The following is a 25,815-nucleotide window of genomic DNA, read 5'->3' as shown; positions in this document are numbered from 1 at the left end:
GGGATTTAAAGGAGGAATAAAAGAAGGGGAGGGAGGATAATGGAACTAGGGGAGAAGTAATGGGCAATGGGGATAAGGGAGGGGAAGACGGGGGAGAGGAAGGGCGTATAAGGGGGGAGGGGTTAGGGGGAATTTTGAGCTAGCTAAGGGAGTGCCACGAATGAGGTAAGGAGGTGTCAGTAAGGAAAGGTGGGGGCGGGGGAGGGTGTCAGGCGTCGGTCAATGCCGTTTGGCCGAGATGTTCCTTCTGATAAGATGAAGTGAGTATGTGGTAGTGTGTCACGTGAGAGGGGAAGTGAGGAGAAGGAGGAAGGGAAGAAGGGAGGAAGAGGGAAAGGGAAGTGAGGAGAGGGAGAAGGGAGAAGGAGGGAAAGGGAAGGGAGGAGAGGGAGAAGGGAGAAGGAGGGAAAAGGAAGGGAAGGGAGGAGAGGAAACGGGAAGGGATGAGAGGGATAAAAGAAGAGGAGGGAAAGACAGGAGGGGAGAGGTGGGAAAGGAGAAGGAGGAAGAGGGAAAGGGAGGAAAGGGAGGTGGAGGAGAAAGGAGGAGGTGGGAAACGGAGGGAAAAGGGAGGAGAGGGAGGTGGAGGAGAAAGGAGGAGGAGGGAAAGGGAGGGGAAAGTAAGAGAGGGAGAAGGGAGGATCGGGAGGAGACGGAATGGAAGGGAGGAGGTGGAAAAAGGAGGGGAGGGAGAGAAGGGAAAGGAAGGAGAGGGATGAGAGGGAGAGGGAGGAAGAGGAGGGAAAAAGAGGAGAAAAGGAGGGGAAGGGGAGAGAAGGAAGAGGGAGGGAAGGTAAAAGAGAGGTGAAAAGGAAGAGTACAGAAAGAAATAGAAACGAGAAGGATACGTGAGAAGGAAAATGAAGAAAGACGAACAAAATAAAAAGTAAGAATGGTGGAGAGCGCAGGGCAAGAAAGGAGAATAAATAAGAATGGAAAATAGAGGAGGAGGAAATGATGAATACGAAAGAAGGAGGTACAGACATAGATGGCAGATAGATAACAATATGGATTGTCTATTTCTCTGTCCTTTTTTTGTTTTCCTATCTATCGATCTATTTGTTACAGTATATACCTTTCTTTATAACTTGCTCTTTATATTCACGTTTATTTACCTAACTTTCAATCTATTTCTTCTTCTGTCTATCTGTCTACCTACTACCTATCTATCTATATATCTGTCCATCCATCCCTTTCTCTCTCTATGTATGTATGTATGTATGTATGTATGTAAGTATGTATGTATGTATGAATGTATGTATGTATGTATGTATGTATGTATGTATGTATGTATGTATGTATGTATGTATGTATGTATGTATGTATGTATGTATGTATGTATGTATATATGTATGTATGTATGTATGTATGTATGTATGTATGCATGCATGTGTATATATGTGTATGTATGTATGTATCTATACATACACACACATTAGCATATTTTTTTTATCTTCATCTCTCATTCTATACATTCATCTATTCATATATTTATTTATCTATTTCCATGCAGTTCTGTCTGTCCATTTAGTTATCTATCCACCTATATTTCCATGTTCCTTTCTATCTGTTCTTTCATCTATCCACCTATATATCTATTTTCCTTTCTTCTTACCATCTATCAGTCTGTCTTTTTAATTCCCTCTCTATCTTAATTCCTTTCGCTCTTTCAGTCTATCAATCTATCAGTTTCTGTGTCTTTACATCTATCTATAATTCTTTTTTCCACTCAATCTGTGTCTCTTTATCTATCTATCTTTTTTGTATATTAATCTATCTATGCCTCCCCCTCTTTCTTTCTGACCGTCTACTTATCATTGTGTCATATAACAAAAACATTTTGGTAATAACAACAACAGTAGTTATAACAATACCAGTGGTGCTGATGATACAGAAATCCATTTCAGTGATAGCAATAATAACAATAATAACAAAAGCCTTTTTTTTCTTTCTCCTTTTTACTCCTTTATTTTTTTATCTCTCTTGTTTCCCTTGTATTTCGTTTATAGCCGACTTTCCTACTTTTCTTTTTCTTTTCTTCTATTTCTTTGTATTATTTGTCTGTTAGTCACTTGCTTCACTCGGTCACTTAATCGAAGAGCGTGGGTATGATGAGAAGCAGATGTGGTGCTTTGGACAGTGGACACGGAGTATGGTTATAGTGAGAAGTGACGTTGAGGTTTGTAGAGTGGATATAGAGAGTGGGTATGGTGTGGGGCTATGTATGATGGGTATGGGGTGTAGGATGGTAGAAGCGAGTTCGGTGCTAAAAAAAGGAAAGTATATACAAATACATCCTTCATTTGATATCGCTTAATAACAAAATCTGCATATAAGTGTACGCGCGTGTGTGTGCAAATAAAACAACGAAGGGAAGAACAAGAAAACGCTGGAATATGTCGAATGCCTATTTTGCTTCTTCTATGCCCTGAAGAAGCAATAAAGCGAAGGGCCTTTGACATAATCCTCTATTTTCTTGTTCTTCCCTTCCTTGTTTTATTTGCAGTTTGTTCAACATGAATCCTACGCGTGTGTCTCTGTGTGTACTGAAGTGGATATGCGGATACATGCCAGATAAAGATGATACTTGTGTGCCGTCCATCTTGTGAGTGCATGATATGTAAAACAAGATGAAACTCTCCTTATTACGAAAAGATAAGTAATCATGGCAGGTTTTTCATGGGCGAAAACAGTAACTTATCACTACACAGCTTAACAGTGAATTAAACAATTATTCTGTAGTTTAAGCGCATCATCACTCACCCCAAAATCATCACTGTCACTGTAGAAGCTGTAAAGATCCATTAAGGGCGAGTTTCTTCTTCAAGATCAACTATTCTATCAGCCTTAGTGGCATCCTCGGGTGTTGGGATATGACCTCGGTTTCCTTTAGCTTAGTGTCTGGTAAATGAGCTTGGTAGAGCGAGATTCATCGTGCTAGGATGAGGAAGGAAGGGCGTGAAATTAAGATATAAGTGCAAACATTATAACAACAATTCTGAAAGTGAAAAAAAGCCATAAAGATGAGACAACAAAAGCACACATTCCCGACCCTCCATCCCTTCAAAAAATCGATAGTTGAGTAAAAAAATAAAACTGGGATTGTATGTCATATTCCAAATCACAAATCACTTATTTTCCGCATACTTTACATAATATCCATAAACCGCGGTGTATTTTCCAATCTCAATGTTTCTTTCTTTCATTTGACTTTGGAAATGAGCCCAAGTGTCTTGACAAAAGAAAAGAAAAGACAAAAAAAAAGTTTTCATTAGATCATAACCAAAAATAAAACAATCCATTTTACAATCTCCTCTTCGTGCCTGGTGAATTTTTGGCCTTGGAGGAAGAGATCTTCATCAGACCTTGATTCTGTTTTATTTTCTTCGTGTATCGACCTTCTAGCACGTGAGAACAAAGAATTTTTTTCTTTTTATCACAAAAAGGCTCTGTAAAGACAATCTGTGCACGCCTAGTCAGAAGAACGGAGTCCAGAGTCTACACTTATATACGTTAAGATTTCCTCGTCCATTTCACATAACACACCAAATAAGTCATGGTGCTTAGGTGCTATTTAATAAAAAAAAATAGTTCCTTTCTCTGCCTTCCCAGCCCCTACAAAATATAAATAAATAACACTCAGAAATTTTCAAAAGTGTACACGAACGTCACCAGTGATGGAGAACATTTTAACACAAAGAACAGTAGATATTTTGCTCGATGTTAGCCACTCCTGAGTCCGGTCTCGACTGCAGTGTGGCTTCACCTCAACTTAACTGTAAACCAAGCAGGAACTACTTACGCACCTGCGCACGCACACACGAAGGCACTCTAGAAATTGGTTTTGGCACCCTGTTCTATATTCTGCAAATGGCCACTGCCGAAGTTTGCTTGTAGTCACATCATGATTTTATTTTATTATATTATCATTTATCTTTTTTTTATTTACGTGGGTTGAGGGGGGTGACAAATGGAAGTGGAAAAATAAAGGAAATGACTGATTGGCGTTGAGTATAGTGAGGAAAAAGAAAGTTGACAGAAATGAAGATATTTATGCTGGGTGTATCCAGACTATACACACACACACACACACACACACACACACACACACACACACACACACACACACACACACACCACACACACACACACACACACACACACACACACACACACACACACACACACACATCTATTGTAAACGATAAGTGAAATACATATCAATTATTATTATCAAAGAGATGTTTACAAATAATATTTCTGCATATTAAACAAGCTAACAGGTACATATATGTCTATGTTTTTGTATATCCTTATATTACATTTTCTTCAACATATTTATTTACTTTAGAGAGAAAAGTCACAATTTGTCAAAGCAGTATTTACGTAAAGCTAAAATAAACCTTATACAACTAACAGTGACAATAATGCTAATACTAAATATAAAGAAAATGGTAGCGTCACATTCGTTATCAGTGACAGTCGTAATCTTAAAGTTCTTAATCTAATACTCATGTCCAATCATTCTATAAAGACTTTAGCTATTAATAACGTCAGAGATGAAATTATCAGTATTCGAAACACGTGGTATATTCGAATCGATTTTGCTTTTCGTTTTTGAAGTAAGAAAAATAGAATACAATAAAAGAAAGAAAGCTAATTCGGCAAAGCACTCTAATAAGAGATCTGCCCAAGCTTTCTGGGCAATTGGATTAAGTTACCTAAGAAACACAAAAAAAATGTTTTTTTACGTGTTTCGAAGTCGAATCAAAATAGGCAATTCGTACTGCTAATGCACCTGTGGGGGACTGAACCTTTCTGTATGGGTGAACGAGGGCGTGTGAGTATTTTTGGAAAACAGGTTCATATTTGTAAGAATCTCTCAAGTTAAGGATCAATAATGATCAATAGAAATATGGAAATGAGCCTTTACATATATTTTTTCTCTCAGTCAAAAAATTGCGTCACCTGCCCAATAAAGAAAAGAAAAGAAAAGAAAAGAAGAGAAAAACATATACAAGCACATTATCAAAAAAAGACATTAGACATCCATATTACAAATGACATCGCTGAATCAGACAAAGGCGAAAGATGGATGTACAAAATAACACTGCAACCGTACTGCATTGTTTTTTTTCTGTTTTTGTTATTCGCGGCTTGATTTCCGCGTCAGCCCAACCAAGCGTAGAGCTGCGATCGGCGTATTGAGCTCGGGGTCGGGCCAGTGTGTTGATGATAGCGATAAGCATGAGGATACGACGAGTAGTAGTAACCTCTGTGCAGGGCGGGGGCGACCGAGGGCGTGCGGCGACGGTATGGATCGGGAGGCGATTGATGGTGGGCGGCGTGAGCGTTGTAGCGAGGCGCCGGGGCGGGGCGCCAGGAGGGCTGAGGCGAAGGTCGGGTCGGCTGCACTTGGTAGCGCTCTTCCTGCTGCGGGAGGCCGAGTGTGTACTGCTCAGCGGCCTCCAGCTGATACCTTATCTGCTCTTCGTTGGGAGACGGTCTTGGGATCGAGCGGGTTTTAAAGTTATTCCTCGACATGCACACAGAGCATCGACTCACGCGGGTCCTCAGACTATCGCCCTTGAGCGTGTCTTGCCGAGGCTTCTGGAACTGCTTCTCGAAGTCAATGGTGACGAGCCAGTAAGAGAGCGCCGTGCTGAAGGAGTTACACGTGCCCCGGCCGCTGCACTCGATGAAGGGCGTCGCGCGGAAGCTCTCGAGGCAAGATCCCGGGGAGATCAGGGACTGGCCTGACCCCTCGGCGGCGGCGTCCAGGTGCTGGGAAAATAAAGAAAGAGCCGGAGAAATAAATAGAGAAAGAAAAAGGAAGCAATAAAGAGGCAAGAAAAAGGAAGAAAGAAAGAGGCAGGAAAAAGGAAGAAATAAAAAGATGAAAAAGAAGAAAGAAAAAGGCAAGGAAAAGAAAGGAAAAAAGGAAAAAAAGAAAAAGAAAGAAATAAAGAAAGGAAATTAAATAAACAAATTTAAAAATTAAAGAAAGAAAGGGAGAAAGTAAGTCAGAAAGAGAAATTTTGTGGCTATTTCTAACACAATTAGGGGAAGTTGGCGGCTGCGTCAAGGTGCTGGGAAATGACCAGATAAAAAAGAAATAAGAAAAAAAAAGGATAAGGAAGAGAGAAAGAAAAAGAGAAACAAAGTAAGTATGCAAGAGAATACATGTAGCCAATCTCGATACAGTCAATGTGCTGGATTTTTTTTTTTTAGATATTCGAACAATGAAAGAAAAATAAATAAATAAATAAACCAATGAATAAAATATCAAAATAAAAAAAATGTATACGACAAAACCAAATATAATTCAATACATTTCGTTCTCATTCAAGCATCAGAATCTGAAAACTGAAATAGGAACAAACGCGAAAAAGCAACAACACACTGACACACCACATACGTACCATCAGGAAAGAATACCCAGTCCACAAAGATACCCAATTCTCTGGGCACGACGGAACCTCCAGCGATTGGCTATGCACAGCTATGACGAGGCTTGGGTAGTCGCACACCACACACCTACGGAGGTGGCAGGGATTGCTCATCAGTATCATTATTATCGTTATTCTTATAACTGTCATTATTATTATTGTTGTTGTTGTTGTTGTTGTTGTTGTTGTTGTTGTTGTTGTTGTTGTTGTTGTTGTTGTTATAGTTGTTGTTGTTGTTGTTACTAGGCATACTACTATTATTATCATCATTATTAGTAGTACTAGTATTATTATTATTATTGCTCATACTACTACTACTATAATAAATATTATTATCATTACAATCATCATAATTATCAATATCATTATGATTATTATGATCACGATAATCAAAAACAAACAAACGCTGTGATTATCATCATTGCCATAATCACGTTATTATCGCTAGAGTTTTTGGTATTGTCCGAACTTGATTTTCCTTCCTAATACATGCACACTAAGAGCAGTCACTATTATTGCTTACACGATGGTAACCTATGATCCTAAATAACCCAAGACTCAAAACCAACACAATGGAATAAATACTGAATTTTGGATTGAGAAAATACTTGAGTGAAATTATCCTTGTCATCGTTTTTATTGTTAGCATCATCTTCATCGTTAGTCTCCTCAACACCATTATCTTTATCACCATGATTATGATTATCATTATCCCTTTCGTCTGTTTGTTCATAGTCACCGCTATCATCACCTTCCTGATCCTTTTACTTATCATCACAATCCTCATCTGCCTATGCATCTTCATCACCACCCTCATCCTATCTCCTGCTCATCGTCACCACCAACCCCTACCTTATCACCACCAAACCTACCTTATCACCATAACATCACCACCATCCTCCTCCCGCTTATCACCACCATCAACCCCTTCCTCACCACCATCACATCATACTCCTCCCATTCATCATCACTAACCCCTACATTATCATCACCACCACCAACCCCTTCCTTATCACCATCACATAGCCCACACCTACCTGGAGATATACTTCTCGATCTCAAACCCTCTCACAGGTGACATCGTAAAGGGTAGAGGTTCTTGGGTTGAAAGCCAATATGAATAATCCCCTCTTTGTGCATATTGACACGTGCTGTTCATGTTGCAGAAGAGATAGGGCATCGTGCTGAACTTCCTGATGCAACTGCCTGGTGCACCTGTTGCAAAAAAGGGGAGTGGAAAAGGAGGGGAAGGGAGGGGAGGGGAGGGGAGGGAAGGGAAGGGAAAGGAAAGAAGGGGCGGAAGGGAGAGGAGGGGAGGGGCAAGGGAGAGGAGGGGAGGGGGAAAGGTAAGATTTTTGTAGTTAGAATAAAGTTAGATAATTATGTGTCTGTTTGTTTGTTTATCTGGGCTTGATCACATTACTTATGATTCGTCTACAAGGTAGTATTATTGAGAAAGAGAGAGTGAATGAGTGAGTGAGAGAAAGAGAGTGAGAGAGAGAGAGAGAGAGAGAGAGAGAGAGAGAGAGAGAGAGAGAGAGAGAGAGAGAGAGAGAGAGAGAGAGAGAGAGAGGAGAGAGAGAGAGAGAGAGAGAGAGAGAGAGAGAGAGAGAAAGTGGAAAGTGAAGAGAGAGAGAGAGAGAGAGAGAGAGAGAGAGAGAGAGAGAGAGAGAGAGAGAGAGAGAGAGAAAGTGAAGAGAGAGAGTGGAAAGTGAAGAGAGAGAGAGAGAAAGTGAAGAGAGAGAATGGAAAGTGAGGAGAGAGAGAGAGAAAGAGAGAGAGAGAGAGAGAGAGAGAGAGAGAGAGAGAGAGAGAGAGAGAGAGAGAGAGAGAGAGAAAGTGGAAAGTGGAAAGTGAAGAGAGAGAGAGAGAGAGAGAGAGAGAGAGAGAGAGAGAGAGAGAGAGAGAGAGAGAGAGAGAGAGAGAGAGAGAAGAGAGAGAGAGAGAAAGTGAAGAGAGAGAGTGGAAAGTGAAGAGAGAGAGAGAGAAAGTGAAGAGAGAGAGTGGAAAGTGAAGAGAGAGAGTGGAAAGTGAGGAGAGAGAGAGAGAGAGAGAGAGAGAGAGAGAGAGAGAGAGAGAGAGAGAGAGAGAGAGAGAGAGAGAGAGAGAGAGAGAAAGTGGAAAGTGGAAAGTGAAGAGAGAGAGAGAGAGAGAGAGAGAGAGAGAGAGAGAGAGAGAGAGAGAGAGAGAGAGAGAGAGAGAGAGAGAGAGAGAGAGAGAGAGAGGGAGGGAGAGAGACTGATATATAGACACACAGAGGAAGAGACAGAGCAAAAGAAAGAGGAAGAGACAAAGACAGACAGAGACAAACACACAGACACCAACCTAAATCCTGCCCGTGTGCCCTGTGATTCCCCAGCACATACAGGAGTGAATATCCTTCCCACAACTTCACCGCTCCCAAGGGACACTCGGGGGCATAAGACTCTTGGCTGTGACGTGTTACCAGGATACTCATAACCTTACGACGTACTGAGGCCCCGGGTTCGCCTGGGGTGCCGGGGAAACCTGGGGGAAATGAGGGAAATATTGATGAATGACATAATGGTAATAATAATAATGACAACCAAAATGACAGTGATAATGATAATGAAAGAAAAAACGTCGACACAGTCATATCACGACGCCCGAGTCACGACCCCCTTGACGTACCCAGTGCCTCCCTAGTACCACCCCAACACTATCCCAGTGCTACCCCAATACCATTCCGATGCCTCCCCTCCCCCCCCCCCCCCAGTACCAAACCAGTACCTTCTAGGTGCCACCCCACTAGCACCCCGGTACCATCCTAAAAACACCTGAAGCCTCAACGTACCTGGTAATCCCGGTGACCCAGTAGGCCCTTGGTACCCCGGTTCGCCCCTTGTTCCCTTGGCGCCGCGGATGCCTTCCAAACCAGGGAAACCCCCATCTCCTCCTCGTCCAGGACCTCCGCGTTTGCCGAAACCACCGGGGGTTCCCTTTCTGCCAGCCGGGCCGCGCAGACCTAGAGGAAGTGGGTTAGACAGGCTGGTGAGGATAGTTTTTCTATGACTAGCTTTCTATATGTGTCTATTTGCTTTTTATCTATATCTGTGTCTATCTATCTGTCTATATATATGTGTATATATCTCTCTATCAGTCTATATATCTAGATCTTTGTTTATTTGTTTATCTATCTATATATCTATCGATCTATCCCTCTGTATATATTTATGTATTTATCTATTTATCCACATCTATATCTATTTGTTTATCTATATATCCATCCATCCATCTTATTTTTTTCATCTCGATCTAGAATGACAGACACAGACTAAGACAAGACTCACCTGTCAGTCCTACATCGCCGAATGACCCCAGTTGACCTGGCCCGCCCATTAATCCCTCTCGCCCGGGTTCACCGCGTACGCCCTGTCAAGTTTGATAATCAGGAAGGTGAGGACTTTTTTTTTTTTTAGAAGATAAGAGGCTGGTTGATAATGATACTCATGATTATTAAGAGTCATCATTTCATATCGTTGTTGTTATACTAATTATCTCGGTAAACTTGGAGGAGACGCCCCAAGCCGATTTTCCGATAAACGATATATTTTTCCAAAAAAATTCATCGTCTTTCAAACGAATCTAGCACTCATTTCCTTCGCAAATGAAACACAGCTACGATATCGATCCCGATAGCCAGGGAGGGCATGATACATATCAGGGAATTTAGAGGGGAAACTTCGAGAAATATCGGTAATACACGGGAGAGAGCAATATATCCACTCGCTTCCAGGTTATATAGGGGGCTTCGCCCCCTTAAACACCCTTTTTGGTGAGCTCCACCCCCACCTGGTTTACAAAATCTTCACCTCCTATGTTCCGGCAGAATGAGCCCAGACCCAGTAACAGTTTTACCCACCTTAAGCATTAACTCGGACCTTTTGTCACTGGGATCATAGGGGTTTTCCGGGTCGTTGTTGGCGGGAATCGGGATCGCTCTCCGCCGTTCCTTATCGGACAGCGGAGGTTTGTTTCGCGGCCTCGACGAAGAACTGATGATGGAATGGTGTCTGTCTTTTCTGTAATGCCTAGCCATAATGGAGCTGATTTGAATATCCACCGCTTTCTTCTAGGCCCAATCAGATATTTCATATCTGATTGGTTCTATTGTGTTAGAGGTCACTAACAAACTCCTCGTGACCTGTGGTCACGTCACGTTTAAGCGCAAATCTCATTGGCTCATTTGATTTCTCTTTCTTACAGCATGCACTACGAATCCGTCCGTCTACGTCGCTTTCAACAACTCTTTGTCATTTTGTCGCGGCGAGTAAGGTTGCTGCGTTTCCTGGATTTTACACTTTCTTTAGTACCGTCATTATCAATTTGCGAAGAAATTGCTATAGAAGAAAACTTTAATATCTTGGTAAACTCAGATTCTGTTTATTTAGGTGTGGGGTGTTTCTTCCAATAATACCGTTATCTCTGTTATATCAATCGTTATCATGGTCACCACCATCCTTTTCCTACTGTCAAAAGAGAACACGTAGAAGAAGAAAAATTGAGAATCACACCACTTATCTGTACATAAAATAGTTAACCTTTGAAACGGATATTGACTCTACGTTTTCTCTGTCGATTCATTAGTTAGTGTTTTTATTGTTGATTTTATTGGTAAATTTGAGCAAAGTTAACTTCTCATTATTAGATGGAGATTTTTAAGAACATGAAACTGACTCTTATCATTTACGACATATTAATGATGAAAATACATAATTCTAAAAGGGAAATATGTATTAGTCCCTCCTTAACCGTCTCAGCTGTATTTACATATAACTATTTCTCCCTTTATACCTAACCTTCTTCCACCTCCTCGCTATCCCCAATACTTTCCCTCTTCCCTCCCTCCATGTCTTACCTTCCCAGGGGGTCCAGGATACCCCTCAACCCCAGGGTCGCCGCCCACCCCGCGTTCTCCTTGAGGGCCAGCTCGTCCTTGAAAGCCCGGGTCCCCTTGGTCACCCCTAGTTCCCCTCACGCTGTAGTTGGAAGTGTATCCTCGCTCCCCTTGCTCACCCGGAGGTCCCTTGGCTCTGTGGGGTTAGAAGGCAGTCTATGAATATGGTTGTAAAAGGGTGTTATGTTATGGTGATGACGATAATTGTGATGATGGTGTTGGGGTGGAAGAGTTTTATTATTGTTTTGTTTGTTTGTTGTTTTAATGACTTATCGTTATCATTATGGCTGTTGCTATCATTATTATCATTATCATCAATGTTATAATTATCATTACTATTATAATTATCATCATTATAGTTATCATCATTATGATTATCATCATCATTATCACTAATTCTGTTATAATTATAATTGTAATCATTATCATTAATACCGCTGTTATCATCATCATCACCACCATCATCATCGTTACCTATTGTCATTGTGATTATTGTTATCACCATCGTCATTATTATCATTACTATTTTTATCATAATTATTATCATTATTATCATTATTATTATTATTATCATTATCATCATTATTATTATTATTATTATTATTATTATTATTATTATTATTATTATTTTTGTTGTTATTACTATTACCATTATTATTATTATTATTATCCTTATTATTATTATTATTGTTACTATTATTATTGTTATTATTATTATTCTCAATATTATTACTATTCTCAATATTATTGTGGTGGTGCTGTTAACTTTCTTATCATTTTTTTTATCGTTTTCATTATCATAACTACCATAATCCTAATATTTATCTCCATTACTATTACTTATGACAGTATTAATAAGATTATAATGATGACAGAATTTTGATTCATTTTGTTTTGTTGCTCTTTCTCTCTCTCTCTCTTTTTCTCTCTCTCTCTTTTTCTCTCCTCCCTCCCACCCTCTACCCCCCTCTCCCTCTCTCTCTCCCTTCCTCACGCTCATTCCATCCATGCCTTTCTTTAATTCCTCTTCTCGCTATCATTTCCTCCTTCTCACTCTCCCCTCTCTCGCCTTCCTTTCCCGCCCCTCCCTGCATGTACTCACCCAGGGTAACCACGCCTACCCACGTCTCCAAGAGGCCCGGGGTATCCCTTTATACCCTGAGGTCCAGGAACACCGCTCAGACCAGGGAGTCCAGAAGGGCCAATGCTTCCGGGATACCCTGTGTTGAATGATAATAGTTGTGATGATGATAGTTGTGGTGTTGGAAAAAATGAGACTGACAATAATGATGATAGTAATGATAATAATTATAATAATACTATTACTACTAATAATAATGATAATGATGATGACTGATTATTATGATTATTGAAGCTTACTACTACTATTACTAATGATAACATTTAACAGTATTACTGCTACTACTACTAATAATAACAATAATAATGATAATCAGAACCGCCCCATGTTTGTTGTCAATATTAAGAAATAAATCGATATATAAACGAATAGATGTATAGACGAAGAGAAAGAAACTGAAGTAAGAGGAATAAATGAGACTAACCTGGTCTTCCACTTTCTCCTTTCCACGTTGGCAGGTCGACCCAAGTCCCAGGCGGACCCGGTGGGCCATCCGCGCCAGGAGGTCCCATGTCTCCTCTAGGGCCTTGTGGACCAGTTCGCCCTGGCTGACCCGGCAGCCCTTCAGGTCCCTGAATCCCTTGTTCACCAACATTAGCGGGTGATACCCCTGTCGAAATGAAAAGCCAGGAGAAAGGAATGTAGTTGTGGTATATTTTTATTAAGGCAAGTCTGTCCTTATTTTTGGGTCCATTTTCTATGTTCGTTTTCTGTGGGAGATGGTATTGTGCGCTCGGTGGTTACGCTACGGATTGAATTGATGGCACGCACGCACGAACACACTCACACACACACACACACACGCACACGCACACGCACACGCACATGCACACGCACACGCACACACACACACACACACACACACACACACACACACACACACACACACACACCTTCTTACCTTGTGGGCCAGGGAACCCAGGCACACACACATCGTGATTACTGATTACTTTTAAGAGGCAATCGATTACCCTTCCTGAATACTATTGTATTTCTCTATCGGAGTCCTGTGACCGGATGAGGTGGACAGGGTGGCACTGCAGTGGAGGGATGACATCATGGCAGGGTATGTTGAGAAATGGAAGGATGAGTGTGTGCTTGAGAAATGTCAGAGTGATGATATGGTAAAGTAATTAGAGGGTAATGTGGTAGAGGGATGGCAGACTGTGTGATGGAGGAATGTATTAGTGATGCGTGGTGAAAAAAGGACGGAGTGACGGTGTGATAGAGAAATAACAGGGTAACTGCGTAGCAGTCTCACAGTCTTTCTGCGAGTACATTTCTTAAACAACACAATCCCAAACTTTAATCACTCATCAGCCAACTCCCTCCCTTCTAATAAAATCACCTATGTCAGTCTTTCCACTCTCTTTCCATTGTCAAGCAACGTAATCCACCTTCATCAACTCCACCCTCCCTTTCCCTGCCATTGACCTCATTCACCTGTCGGCCCGCGTGGTCCAGGTGGCCCGTCGTCTCCCCCAGGGCCCTGCAAGCCCCAGGGGCCAGGGTAGCCAATTTCTCCAGAGGAACCGCGAGGACCCTGTGTGGAGATGGAATAGAAAATGTGTGCGTAAAATAGCTGTGATAATGATGCTGTTTGGTAGTGATAATGATCATGGTTAGAATGGTGGTTTTGTTGTATGGTTTTGTTTTTACTTGGTGATTATTAGTCTATTACTATTTGTAGCGTTATTATTGTAGTTGCTTAACAACTCATCATTGTCATTATCCTTTTCATTATCTTTATAAGCATTATTATAATTATCATCGTCATTATCAATATCATTATCATTACCATCACTGCTGTTCTCTTTCTTATAATCATCATTAATTAACACGATCACCATCAACATTAACATTATCATCATCGCCATCCCCATCATTATCATTAACATCATCACATCACCATCATTAACACCATCACCATCATCATGATGCCCATCCCTAACCAACCTTGGGGCCGCGTCCGGCTGGTCTCCCCTCAAACCCGGGCTCTCCCCTCGCCCCCGGTGGGCCAGGCTCGCCGCGGTCCCCTCGAGAAAGCGCCACGTTGGAGAGGCCTCCGGGGCGCCCTCGATCTCCAGGAGCGCCAGGGATGCCTTTTTGCCCGTAGTTCCCCTGGGGTCCTGGCAAGCCGGGGTCACCGGTTAGTCCTGTGGGAGAGGCGAGGCGGTAAGTAGAATAAGATTATGAAGCCAGTGCACTTTTTTCTGTTTGGGAAAACGTTCGAGTTCAGTGGAAGTACGAAGATAAAATATCGTAAAAGAACAAAGGCAGAATGGTGATAATAATAATGATAAAATATAATTTGGAGGAAATGCGAAAAAGAAAAATATCGTAAAACAACAACAGCTGAATAATATTAATGAAAAATATGAGTTCATTAGAGATACGAAAATAAAATAGCTTAAATAAACAACGACAAATTAATGACAGTAGAAATTATCAACAACAACAAAAACATTCGAGGTGAATGGATTTACGAAAAGATAAATAGCGTACAGTAACAATGGCACAACGATAATATTTAAAGAAGAAGAAAAAGAAATAATCATCTTCGAGTAAAAAGATAAACAATTTGTCCGTCTTCTTACCGCGCCTCCCGTCCGATCCAGTCTCGCCCCTGGGTCCCTTCGGCCCCCTGGCGCCTTGCCTTCCCTCAATAACCTTCGACGGGAAGGAGGAACCGGGGAAGCCCCTGTCCCCGGGGTCGCCTCTCCCGCCTGGTAACCCTGGGATACCTCTTTCGCCTGTCTCCCCCTGCAAGACAACGGCGTAGTGAATGTGGGCTGCCGAGTGACTTAGGGGAGGGGGGGGGGGGTACTGTACGCTATGATTTAATTTGATATATCTTTGTAGAGAAACGTTATTATTATTAGCATTATTTATATGTCCCAAAGTGGTGGTGTGAGAGAACCCTTTTGTGCTCTTACCTTGCGTCCGTTTAGGCCGGGTGGCCCGTCTGGCCCCGTGGTGCCTTTAGATCCGGGGGGCCCTTGGGGGCCGGGGAAGTCGAAGCCGTTCAAACCGGGCAGCCCCACGGGTCCCCTGGGACCATAAGCTCCGTCCAGTCCAGGTGATCCCGGTTCCCCTGGAGGGTGCATGAGGAGTTTGTTACAATTAAACATACATACAATCACACACACACACACACACACACACACACACACACACACACACACACACACACACACACACACACACACACACACACACACATACTCTTAAACACACGCACACGCAGACGCACACATACATATACAACACTTTTTACCGATATCTGACATCTGTGTTCCCATGATATCAATTTGCAATATGACTTCCAAAAGAAATAATTTTTACTGAATATGTAATTGAAGGAAAAATAGTTGGCATACTTGCATGTCTTAGATAAAAGAATAATCATAAACAAGGACACAATGATTACAGCAATTCAAAATTGCAAACACAATTGCATTCATAAACGTAAAATAGCCATCCCCCCAAAAAAAGGAGTGAACTTTTCTTTAATTATCTTTTTTTTTTTTACCCGCTCCCGCCAAATGAAAACTTCTTCATATTTGAAGAATTTCTTTTTTAGATGTTCAATTTATTTATTGATTGACTGATTTTTTACCCGCTCCCCCCAATGAACCGTTAATCAAGCAATCCCTTTAAACGAATTTGCTTTTTTTTCTCACCAGGATATCCAACGTCGCCAGTTTTTTGTGTAGAGGACCCGGGTGCTCCTCGAAGACCTGGTTCTCCTCGCTCGCCCTTGGAACCCTGACGAGGAAGGTGGCGTGGCGACTCAGTGCAATTAAGGGCACGATAATGAAGCATAAGGAAATGGATGGGATGAGGAAGAACTCGTACACACAGACACATACACACACACACACACACACACACAGACACACACACACACACACACACACACACACACACACACACACACACACACACACTCACACACACACACACACACACACACACACTCACACACACACACTCTCATACACACACACTCTCACACACACACACACACACACACACACACACACACATACACACACGCGCGCGCGCGCGCGCATACTCGCACGTGCACACACACACACACACGCACGTGCACACGCACACACACGCACATGCACACCCACACACACACGCGCGCGCACATATATACACCCACACACGCTCATACATAAATAGATAGATGGACAGATAAATAGATAGATAGATAGGTAGATAGACACACATACATACACACACACACAAACACACACACACACACACACACACACACACACACACACACACATATATATATATATATATATATATATATATATATATGTGTGTGTGTGTGTGTGTGTGTGTGTGTGTGTGTGTGTGTGTGTGTGTGTGTGTGTATGTGTGTCTATCTACCTATCTATCTATCTATTTATCTGTCCATCATACATACACACACACACAAACACACACACACACACACACACACACACACACACACACACACACACACATATATATATATATATATATATATATATATATATGTGTGTGTGTGTGTGTGTGTGTGTGTGTGTGTGTGTGTGTGTGTGTGTGTGTGTGTTTATATGTATAGATAGATAAATAGATAGATAGATAGACAGATAGACATTTATGTATCTATATATACGTGTATATATATATATATATATATATACATATATATATATATGTACATATTTGTATATATAATTGTGTATATATATATATATATATATATATATATATATATATATATATATATATGTGTGTGTGTGTGCATACGTGTATGTTTATATATATATATATATATATATATATATATATATAAATATATATATATATATATATATATATATATATATATGAGTGTGTGTGTGTGTGTGTGTGTGTGTGTGAGTGTGTGTGTGTGGGTGTGTAAGCAGACTAAGAGACCGAGTCCTCACCTGCTGCCCTGGTTTGCCATCGAGGGCTGGATACCCACTTTGGCCTTTGTCTCCTAGTTCTCCCTTGTATCCAAGTCCTCCGTCAGTGCCTGGTCGTCCGGGCCTTCCCTTTAAACCTAGTTATAGAAAAAAAGTTATCTGATCTTTGAAAATGCTTATCTATCTATCTATTTATTTGTTTATTATAATTATTGTCATTATTGCATGTGTACATGTGTGTGCGTGCATTCGTACACGCACACATCGTGCGTTTGTGCATGTGCGTGTGCATTCATACACACACATGCAAGCAAGCACACGAACGAACACAGATATGCAAATATTGGGTTAGCTTATTATTATTATTATTATCATCATTATTATTATCATTGTTATTATTATTATTAGTTATTATCATTTTTATTATTGTTATTACTATTATTAATATTGTTGTTGTTATTATTATCATATAATCATCATCATCATCATTATCATTATTACTATTATTAGATTGCTATATTTTTATTATTATTATCATTGTCATTTTCTTCATCATTGTTATCGTTATTATTATTATTATTATTATTATTATTATTATTATTATTATTATTATTATTATATACAGTCAAAGCTGTTCAAACGAAGCTTTTAAAGTCCTCCAAACATGAACCCACGCTAGACTGAACGAAGTGTGCCTCATGAACACGACTCCTCATTCCCGCCTCACCTGCTGCTCCCTCGTCGCCCGGAGCGCCCTTGATCCCCTTCGTCCCGAATCCGTTCCTTCCAGGTGACCCCGTATAGCCGCGCTGCCCCTGAGGGCCAGGTGCCCCCGGGGAGCCATTTCTTCCAGGGTCGCCGCTTGGCCCTCTGACGCCTGGGGCGCCAGTACCGGGCACACCAGGCGGACCGGGATCGCCGTCTCCGCCAGGACGACCGGGGAGTCCTAGTGGACCGGAGGGACCGGGGGAACCGGGAGTCCCCTCGTCGCCCCAGGCTCCTTTTCCTCCCTGGACGTCAATGAGCATTGGAAATGAGGGTTAAGATTGGGGTTGGAAATAGGGGTTAGGATTGGGAATAAGGGTTAGGATTGGGTATGTGGGTTAGGATTGGGAATGAGGGTTAGGATTGGGTATGTGGGTTAGGATTGGGAATGGGAGTTAGGATTGGGAATGAGGGTTAGGATTGGGTATGTGGGTTAGGATTGGGAATGGGAGTTACGATAGGGATTGGGAATGGGGTTAAAAATGGGAATAGGGGTTAAGATTAGGAATGGGGGTTCATATTAGGATTGGCAATGGGGGTTAGGATTTGGGATTGGGATTGGGTGTTAGGATTTGGAATTGGGAATGGGGGTTAGGGTTGGGAATGAGGGTTGGGATTGGGTATGTGGGTTAGGATTGGGAATGGGAATTAGGATAGGGATTGGGAATGGGGTTAAGAATGGGAATAGGGGTTAGGATTGGGAATGGGGGTAGGATTGGGTATGTCGGTTAGGATTGGGAATTGGGGTTAGGATTCGGATTGGGAATGGGGTTAGGTTTGGGATAGGGAATGGGGGGTAGGTTTGGGAATAGGAGTGGGAGTTGGGATTGGGAATGGGGGTTAGGATTGGGTTTGGAATTGGGGTTAGGATTGTGATTGGAATTGGGGGGTTAGGATTGGGAATGGGGGTATAGGACTGTGATTGGGAGAGGGGATTGGGATTGGGAATAGGGATAGGATTGGGATTGGGAATAAGATTAGGATTGGGATTGGGAATGGAGGGTAAAATTGGGATTAGGAGTATGAGTTAGGATTGGGATTGGGAGTGGGGGTTAGGGTTGGGAATGGGCGTTAGGATTGGGATTGGGGTTAGGATTGGGATTGGGAATGGGGATTAGGATTGTAAATGTGGGTTAGGATTGGAAATGGGTGTTAGGGTTGAGATTTGGAATGGGGTTAGGATTGAGGTTGGGAATGGTGGTTAAGATTGGGATTGGGGATGGGTTTAGGATTGGGATTGGGAATGGGGTTCGGATTGGGATTGGATGTTAAGGTTAGGATTGGGAGTGGGGGTTAGGATCGAGAATGGGGATGGGGGTTAGGATTGGGAATAGGGGTTAGGATAGGGAATGGGGGTTATAATTGGAGTTGGAGGTTAGGATTAGGAATTGGAAATGGGGTTTAGGATTGGGAACGAGGTTAGGGTTAGGGTTGGAAATGACAGTTAGAATTGGGATTGAGAATTGAGGTTAGGATTGGGAATGGGGGTTAGGATTGAAAATAGGGGTAAGGTTGGGAATGGGGTTAGGATTGGGATTGGGAGTTAAGATTGGGGTTGGGAATGGGGTGTTAGGGTTGAGATTGGGAATGGGGTTAGGAATAGGAGTTAGGATTGGGAATGGGAGTTACGATTGAAAATTGGGGATTGGGGTTGGGAATGGGGGTTCGGATTGACAATGGGGTTCGGATTGGGATTGAATATTGGGGTTAGGATTGAGAGTCGGGGTTAGGATTGGGAATGGGAATGGGGGTTAGGATTGGGGATGTGGTTAGGATCAGGACTGGGAATGGGGGTTAGGATTGGGATTGGGAATAGGGGTTAGGATAGGGAATTGAGGTTAGGATTGGGATTGGGAATGGGGGATAGGATTGGAGATGGTGATTAGGGTGGTTGATTGAGGATGTGGGTTGAGAATATGGGTTGGGGATGAGAATTGGGAATGTGGATTAAAAATGAGGGTTGGTAATTGGGATTGGGAATGTTCACACAGACGATGGTGAGGGTTTTTGCAACATGAATACTTATTTAAACCGCATAGGTATATACATGTGTTATATCAAAGGATGTTTATCAAGCAAGATCTATGGAATTTCTAGGTAGGCTTCATTTCTGTGATAACAGAAAAAAAAAAAATGTATGTATGGATATATATGTATATATGCAATATATATATATATAAATATATATACATATATGTGTGTGTGTGCATACACACACACTCACACACACACAAACACACACGTACATACATATATACATAAATATATATAGATTATGTATATACAAAAAAAAATATATATATATATATATAATATGTATACAAATATATATATATGCATATATATATACACATATATGTGTATATATACATACATATGCTTATATATATTTATATATACATTATATATATTATATATATATTATATTATGTATATTATAAATATAATATATATTATATATATACTTTATATATATGTATATATATTGTATAATATATATGTATATTATATATATATTTACATATATACATACACACATATATGCATATGCGCACACGTACACACACACACACACACACACACATATAAGAATGTGTGTGTGTGTATCAGTGTGTGTATGTGTCTCTTGTTCTTAGCAAATCCAAGATCTCATTCCTCTCCGCTTAATCTCTCACAGCATAGCCAGGTCTCCCCATGGTTCCGGGGCCTCCTTTGGGTCCGTCCTCCCCTGGGACTCCGCTTTGACCAGGAGGTCCATCGAATCCTGGCGGAGAAAAACCTTGTTCACCCTTGCTGCCCTTTGGCCCTGGGAATCCGCCCTGCCCTGGGAGGTTGGGTCCAGGGTCGCCCACGTCACCTGGGGGCCCGGAAGGCCTCTGGGGGAACGAGAGACGAATAGGTGGATTATATGATGGTTGACAAGGAGTATGAGAATATGAAGGGAGAACAGTAGACAAATGTAATAATTTGAAATGCAGAGGAAGATGATAATAGTAATAAGGAGAGTGCGAAGAAAGAATAGCCAGGAAATTATGATAATAAGGATAAAATGAAGGAAGAACAGGTGGATGATAATAATGGTGATAAGGATAATGAAAAAACGAAGGGAGAACAGAAGGAAAATGCAATAGTTAAGAATGCAGAGAAAGGTGAAGATAAATTCTCCAAGTGACAATATCAAGTACATTCTTGTGAAGTCAATGATAAGTAAGCTAAAAAAAAAAAAAAAAAAAAAAAAAAATGCCCCCCCCCCCCAAAAAAAAAAAAAAAAAAAATATATATATATAAATGGAAATATAAAAACGTTTCTACGCTATATAACCTTGATGTCTAACACATATTTATTTTAACTATCATTAACTATTACCATTATGTATTAATGAACGAGAAACCATCCTTAGTCAACAAAGCAATTAAGTTACCATCACTCAACCAAGGAATCAGGCACTTCATAAATCACTCATTTAACAATCACTCACTAAATCAAGTAATGAATCACGATTCAATCAACATTATTAAGCGATCATTCAACCAATTTATTAATGACTATATATATTAATAAACGATCATTCAGCCTATAAGCTGGTTAATTATTTATTATCAATCAACTAAACACTAAATCACAAAATAAACGAACAATCATTTATCAAATCAATGAGCAAGAGGGTAACAATTATATGAATAGATAAATGAGCCGTTCAATCAATAACAATCACAATAAAGGACCAGTCAGTCATTAAATCAGTTAGTCAATCAGTGTACAATGAGTCAGTAACCAAATCATACCCAAAATCAACAATTCGACCGTTAAATTAATCAATGATTAAAACAATCAAGTTATTAAATGATGAATAATAACATCAGCAGACGATTTAGTCAGGGAATGAACTTCAACCAAAGAAACACAGAAAAACAACAAAAAGAAAACAAAATCCCTTAACCCACTAAACTAACCTGTCAAACAAAAACAACAACAACAAAAAACAAGCAAACATCAACCCACCTCGAAAAAACAAAACAAAAAAAACTGACCAAGGCACAATAAGTATCGTTACCCAAATATGAAAATTCGACGAAGTGGTGTGGAATAGCGAGGCATGGTCGTTAGCACCGCAATCAGGTGTTAACAGAGAGAAGCGTTCACTTCCTCATTGAGGTAACAATGTTTTTTTCTGACTGTAAACATACCAAGGTAACGCAAATAAAAGGAAATTTTGGGTTTTACGTTTAGTAATTATATAAATATTGAATAAATTATAGAAATCTTTATGTAGCTAACTATAATTGATAGCTCACAGCGCACTCTCATTGGCTGAACGTGATGACGCTATTAGCTCTGGCCCTTTTTCTGACGCGGTCAATTTGTGCGATATTTCATAGTGTTTTTTCGGTGTATTTTGTAATGACAATGGTTGAAAAATGATAATAATAAAAAACAAAAAACATGTGCAATGAATAGCAACTAGGATTTTCTCCAAGACTGAGTGGAGCTACCTCTTTCAAACTACCTTGAAATGCCGCTCAATCCAAGCAGTAAACTATAAGCACCCACGTCTAAGCCTGGCAACCCGTCGGAGCCTGGCGATCCTTTGGGCCCAGGGCGCCCTCTGTCTCCCGCCGGACCAGGAACCCCTTGGAATCCCGGCCGACCTGGGGCTCCTTCTTCTCCTTCTTCTCCTTCGACTCCAGGGCTTCCGTCTCGCCCAGGAAGCCCTTTGGAACCCTTCCTTCCGTCAAATCCTGGCCACCCAACCATACCTAGGAGGACATATGGTCTTGTTGAAACAAATCTTGTGGGAAAAAAAAAAAATACTCTATAATTTTGGGGGTAAGTTGGATTTATTCGTTTATCTTTCACTATTATTATTGTTGTTTTATTATTACTATTATTATCATTACTGTTATTATCTTTGTTGTTATTATTATCATTATCATTATTATTACTATTACTATTGTTATTATTCCTATTATCACCATCATCATCTTTATTATTGTTATTATCATTATTTCTGTTAATATAATTTTTTACTCTATAATCTATTCAGTAAATTGGATTTGCTGTAGTGATTAAATCTTATACTTGGATATGCCGACACATATGAATACATGCATACATATATACATATATATGATAATAATAACAATAATAAAAACAATTATGATAGCAATGGTGATAATAACTATAATAATAACGCACGCGCATATATATATATATATATATATATATATACACATATAACGATAATGATGATAATTATGATAGTAACATGATATATGTAATACAAATAATAACAGTAATATACAAAAAGATAATGAACTAAAAGAAAAATAACAAAATGATCTAAGAAAATAAATTCGTATGATCTTTCTCATGCATTACCTTTATCTCCTTTGTCTCCTTTGGGCCTTTTTAGTAGTTCCGAAATGTTAATCAGAAGTCTACCATTGGTGCCCTTGGGTCCTGGCGGTCCTCTTTGCCCCTTTTCCCCTTTCCTGCCCCTAAGGAAGAGAAGATGGGCACAATTGCAAACCTAGCATGATTTAGCCTCTCTCTTGCCCTCTCATTCCCTCTCTTTCCTTTTGTTATCTCAGCGTAAAGTATGTGAGTACGAATTTATGCTTGTAAATATGCTTGTCAGTGCATATATGGCGTATACATACGCTTTCGCTAACACATACACTTGTACATACGTATAGCATATGTGCATACATGAACGTTCACATACATACAGTACACACACACACACACACACACACACACACACACACACACACACACACACACACACACACAATGGATGGTAACCGCTGGCATTCCTTGCACACAGGGGATAATTTAGAAGCAAAATGAAATAGATACTATGTCACTCCAAGAATATCCATTGTAACAAATGGAATCAAACAAAATTATTATTATTATTAATTATATGTACACATACACACACACCCAACAAGTGCAAAGCGATCCTTACTGGACTGGCCTTTGAACACTATTTATTCCTGGTCGTCCTGGGCTTCCGGGTCGACCATCAGTGCCAGGGAAACCACTCAACCCTGGATCACCCTGAGGAGTAATGGTGTGGAATATTTTGTCACTTTTTCCTTGTGTCATTTCTGTGTTAAGAATAAATGTATTTGGACAAAAAACACAGTGGTATTTGAACCATCGTTAAATACATGTATGAGTTTCGTTGATATTTGAATAATAAAAACAAAAAACACTTTATCTAATCACCGTATCTCGAACTGTAGAAAGAGTCTAATTAAATAAACTGAATTCACTATACTCTCCAGTACATAAGTATGCGAGAAAAAAAACGTACCTCTCAGCTGTAGAAATACACGGAAGAAATGAAATGTATGTATAGTTTATCCCATTATATAAATAGACTGAATTAACTGTTTTTCACAGTATAAGCTGACTGAATTCACCTTACTTTCCAAGTGGATGTATCTTTAAATTGTAGTCGCCGTAGAAATAGACTGAAGAGATGAAATGAATTCACTTTACTTTCCAGTGTAGAGGTATACTGAAGGAACCGTACGTCCCAGTTGTAGATATGCACATAAGAAACAGGATGGATTCACTTACTCTCCACTCTCACTGTAGATACAGACTGAAAAATAATCTGAATTCCCTGTGAATTTTTTTTCTCTCTCTCTCCCTCTCTCTCTCTCTCTCTCTCTCTCTCTCTCTCTCTCTCTCTCTCTCTCTCTCTCTCTCTCTCTTCACTTTCCACTTTCTCTCTCTCTCTCTCTATGTGGTGCAGCGGTAGCGTTCTCGTCAAATCCCTTGCCGCCAGTGGATGGTGACCCGGCCATTCCTTGCACACAGGGGAAAGTTTAGAAGCAAAATGAAACAGACAGTATGCCACACCAAGAATATCCATTGTACTAAATGGAATCAAAACTAAAAAAAACTCTCTCTCTCTTCCTCGCTCTGAAGCCTCTCTGTCTCTACTGTTGATGTAGCCTGGATTAACACCATTTTTCAGTGTGGTCGCGACTGAAGAAGTAGCCTTAGCCCGCCCTCCCCTAGTACCTTGGGCCCTTTTGGACCGTTGGTTTCAAGGAAGCCATCGATCCCTGGGTCTCCTCTCGCCCCCTGGAAACCCTTAGGTCCTAAGTCACCGTCGTCTCCAGGTTGACCCTTGACGACGATGTCATAATACACTTCTCCTGGCTCGCCCTTGGCCCCATACGCACCCGGGATGCCTGTGGTGGGGGTATGTTACTAGATTCTACTAGAATCATTAGTATTAGCATTCTATTACTAGGGGTATGTAGCAAAAGGTATGGGTGAGACTGACGAATGTAATAAGATGTATGGATGAGAACAAGTACAAGAGATGAATATGACTGTATCTTCGTCAAAAATGTATACATGTAGAGAGAGAGAGGGGGGGGGGGGGGGGAGAGGAGAGAGGGAGAGAGGGAGAGAGGGAGAGAGGGAGAGAGGGAGAGAGGGAGAGAGGGAGAGGGAGAGGGAGAGAGGGAGAGAGGGAGAGAGGGAGAGAGGGAGAGGGAGAGGGAGATATATATATATATATATATATATATATATATATAGAGAGAGAGAGAGAGAGAGAGAGAGAGAGAGGTGCA

General features: G+C 40.7%; 1 protein-coding gene across 1 annotated transcript in view; it reads right to left on the bottom strand.

Annotated features, from left to right (window-relative positions):
- Nucleotides 1-4,153: 4,153 nt before the first annotated feature.
- The window catches only part of LOC125033466 (collagen alpha-5(IV) chain-like), a 30,251-nt gene continuing 8,589 nt past the window's right edge, over nt 4,154-25,815 (bottom strand). Inside the window, exons 11-31 of the mRNA XM_047624992.1 lie at nt 25,253-25,425; nt 24,183-24,274; nt 23,591-23,709; nt 22,763-22,968; nt 20,886-21,086; nt 18,173-18,455; nt 17,467-17,582; nt 16,192-16,276; nt 15,445-15,602; nt 15,106-15,271; nt 14,465-14,664; nt 13,952-14,051; nt 12,933-13,118; nt 12,470-12,587; nt 11,329-11,503; nt 9,761-9,842; nt 9,265-9,435; nt 8,775-8,957; nt 7,487-7,664; nt 6,423-6,537; nt 4,154-5,784 (exon numbers count right to left, since the gene is read on the bottom strand). Of these exons, the coding sequence (XP_047480948.1) occupies nt 5,170-5,784; nt 6,423-6,537; nt 7,487-7,664; nt 8,775-8,957; nt 9,265-9,435; nt 9,761-9,842; nt 11,329-11,503; nt 12,470-12,587; nt 12,933-13,118; nt 13,952-14,051; nt 14,465-14,664; nt 15,106-15,271; nt 15,445-15,602; nt 16,192-16,276; nt 17,467-17,582; nt 18,173-18,455; nt 20,886-21,086; nt 22,763-22,968; nt 23,591-23,709; nt 24,183-24,274; nt 25,253-25,425 (3,722 nt within the window). The 3' untranslated portion in view covers nt 4,154-5,169. The remainder of the gene's footprint in view (nt 5,785-6,422; nt 6,538-7,486; nt 7,665-8,774; nt 8,958-9,264; nt 9,436-9,760; nt 9,843-11,328; nt 11,504-12,469; nt 12,588-12,932; nt 13,119-13,951; nt 14,052-14,464; nt 14,665-15,105; nt 15,272-15,444; nt 15,603-16,191; nt 16,277-17,466; nt 17,583-18,172; nt 18,456-20,885; nt 21,087-22,762; nt 22,969-23,590; nt 23,710-24,182; nt 24,275-25,252; nt 25,426-25,815) is intronic.

Source organism: Penaeus chinensis, chromosome 16, assembly GCF_019202785.1.
Source record: "Penaeus chinensis breed Huanghai No. 1 chromosome 16, ASM1920278v2, whole genome shotgun sequence".
In the NCBI taxonomy this organism is placed as follows: Eukaryota; Metazoa; Arthropoda; class Malacostraca; order Decapoda; family Penaeidae; genus Penaeus; species Penaeus chinensis.
The sequence above is the reverse complement of the archived record's forward strand: the minus strand, read 5'-3'. Positions and strand labels throughout refer to the sequence as shown.